At 71.6% G+C, this 1,606-nt stretch overlaps 1 protein-coding gene across 1 annotated transcript in view; it reads right to left on the bottom strand.

The window, feature by feature from the left end:
* Window positions 1-1,511, bottom strand: part of LOC109312400 (CTD small phosphatase-like protein 2-B) — a 2,673-nt gene extending 1,162 nt beyond the window's left edge. The window contains exons 1-6 of the mRNA XM_019538425.1: window positions 1,286-1,511; window positions 1,097-1,195; window positions 802-895; window positions 610-715; window positions 426-518; window positions 253-315 (exon numbers count right to left, since the gene is read on the bottom strand). Of these exons, the coding sequence (XP_019393970.1) occupies window positions 253-315; window positions 426-518; window positions 610-715; window positions 802-895; window positions 1,097-1,195; window positions 1,286-1,448 (618 nt within the window). The 5' untranslated portion in view covers window positions 1,449-1,511. The remainder of the gene's footprint in view (window positions 1-252; window positions 316-425; window positions 519-609; window positions 716-801; window positions 896-1,096; window positions 1,196-1,285) is intronic.
* Window positions 1,512-1,606: the final 95 nt, after the last annotated feature.

The following is a 1,606-nucleotide window of genomic DNA, read 5'->3' on the forward strand; positions in this document are numbered from 1 at the left end:
GAAACAGTTGCTGGGGGAAGGGCTGGGTGACCCCCAGATCCCATTGGGGTCTGGACACGCTCTGGCTGGGCCTCGGGTGGGGAAACTGAGGCCCAGCAACGAGCAACCTCGCAACACCAGGGGTGCGGCGCCCATGACAGCAGGGCCCAGAGCTCGGACCCCAGCAGACAGCCGAAGCAGTGGGGTACGGGCCCTGGCAGCCCACTCCCAGGCTTCGGGTCTCGGCGCTGCAGCCGGGTCGGGGACAGGTACCTCGTAGGCCTTGAAGAGCGTCTCCAGGAACTCCTGCACGTGGGGGCGCAGCTTCATGTGCACCTGGGGGAAGCCAAGCACCGGAGCAGCCAGCCCCCACCCCCAGGACCCCCGCAGCAGGCAGCTCGTGCAACACTAACCCGGGGGACAGGGCAGGCGAGGGCGGCACCAACCTGGTAGCGGTCGCCCTGGAAGTCGGCAGGGAAGGTGCAGTCGGCATCCGGCAGGCGGTCGGGGATGAGCGAGCAGCAGACTAGCGTCCCCTCCTGCGAGCGGGTGCAGCCTCAGACGCCCCTGCAGCGAACACCCCTAGCAGTGCCCCGGGCGGGCGCTGGAGCTTACTCCCACCCCACTCACCAGCTCCAAGACCAGCGTGCTCTCGGGGGTGCTGCGGGTCTTGATGGGGACCTCCTTCCTTGGGGGCCGCGGGCTGGACGCGGAGGGCAGGTTTTTGGGGAAGCACCTGGGCGGGAGGGGAAGAGGAGGGCAGGGCTGGAGCCAAGCCGGGCGCGCAGCCCTGCCCCTGCGGGGAGTGGGCTCTGTACTCACAGGCCGGCGGCGTCAGGGTCGTTGGGCTGGGGTGGCAGCAGGCCCCCGAAGTAGAGCCCCTCGGAGGCAGGCGGGGCATGGGGGCTCGCAGGGCCTGCGGGGACAGGACGATGCTGGGGATGCACCAGCCTGGCACCTCCCAGGGCACAGGGGCAGTCCCAGGGGTGATGCCCAAGGGCCCAGCACCTCCCAAGCCCCTGCTCCCGCACCAGTGGAGGGCCCAGGGCCCTTGGCCATCAGTTGGTGCCCACCCCAGGCCCCTGCAGTGCAGCCCAGGCCTCAGCTGGGCTCTTACCGTCTGCTCTCCGGGGGTGAGGAGACGTGTTGTCCGGGCTGGATGGGTCCAGGTCGAAGTGCACCTGTGCCACGCGGCACTTGGCTGGCGTCACGGGCTCTGCGGGGGTCACGGGGAGTGCTCGTGGGGCCGTGGGAGCAGAGCTACCGGGGCACAATGGGCTAGCAGCCCTGCCCGGCCCCTACTCACCCCCGGCTCCTTCCTCCGGCGGGCCTGGGCCCCGGCTCCTGGCCCGCCATGGCGTGCTGGTCTTGGCGGCCGGTGGCTCCACATCCCCCAGGTCTGTGCCGCTCCCCCTGCGACGCTGCGGCCTCTTCACCCGGGGCGTGATCTTCCCCGAGCGCAGCAGCATGGCTCACGGGCGCTGCAGGGAGCACGCGGGGCTCGAGGCCCGGGGCTCCCCGTGGGCCGCGCGCCGCGGTGCCACCCCGTGCCAGGAGCGCTCCCAGCCAGCCAGCACCCGGGAAGCGGAGGGGTCGCCCCCGTGCCACGGGGAGAAGGGAAAGCCCT

Source organism: Crocodylus porosus, unplaced genomic scaffold, assembly GCF_001723895.1.
Source record: "Crocodylus porosus isolate Cpor-Errol unplaced genomic scaffold, CroPor_comp1, whole genome shotgun sequence".
NCBI lineage: Eukaryota > Metazoa > Chordata > Crocodylia > Crocodylidae > Crocodylus > Crocodylus porosus.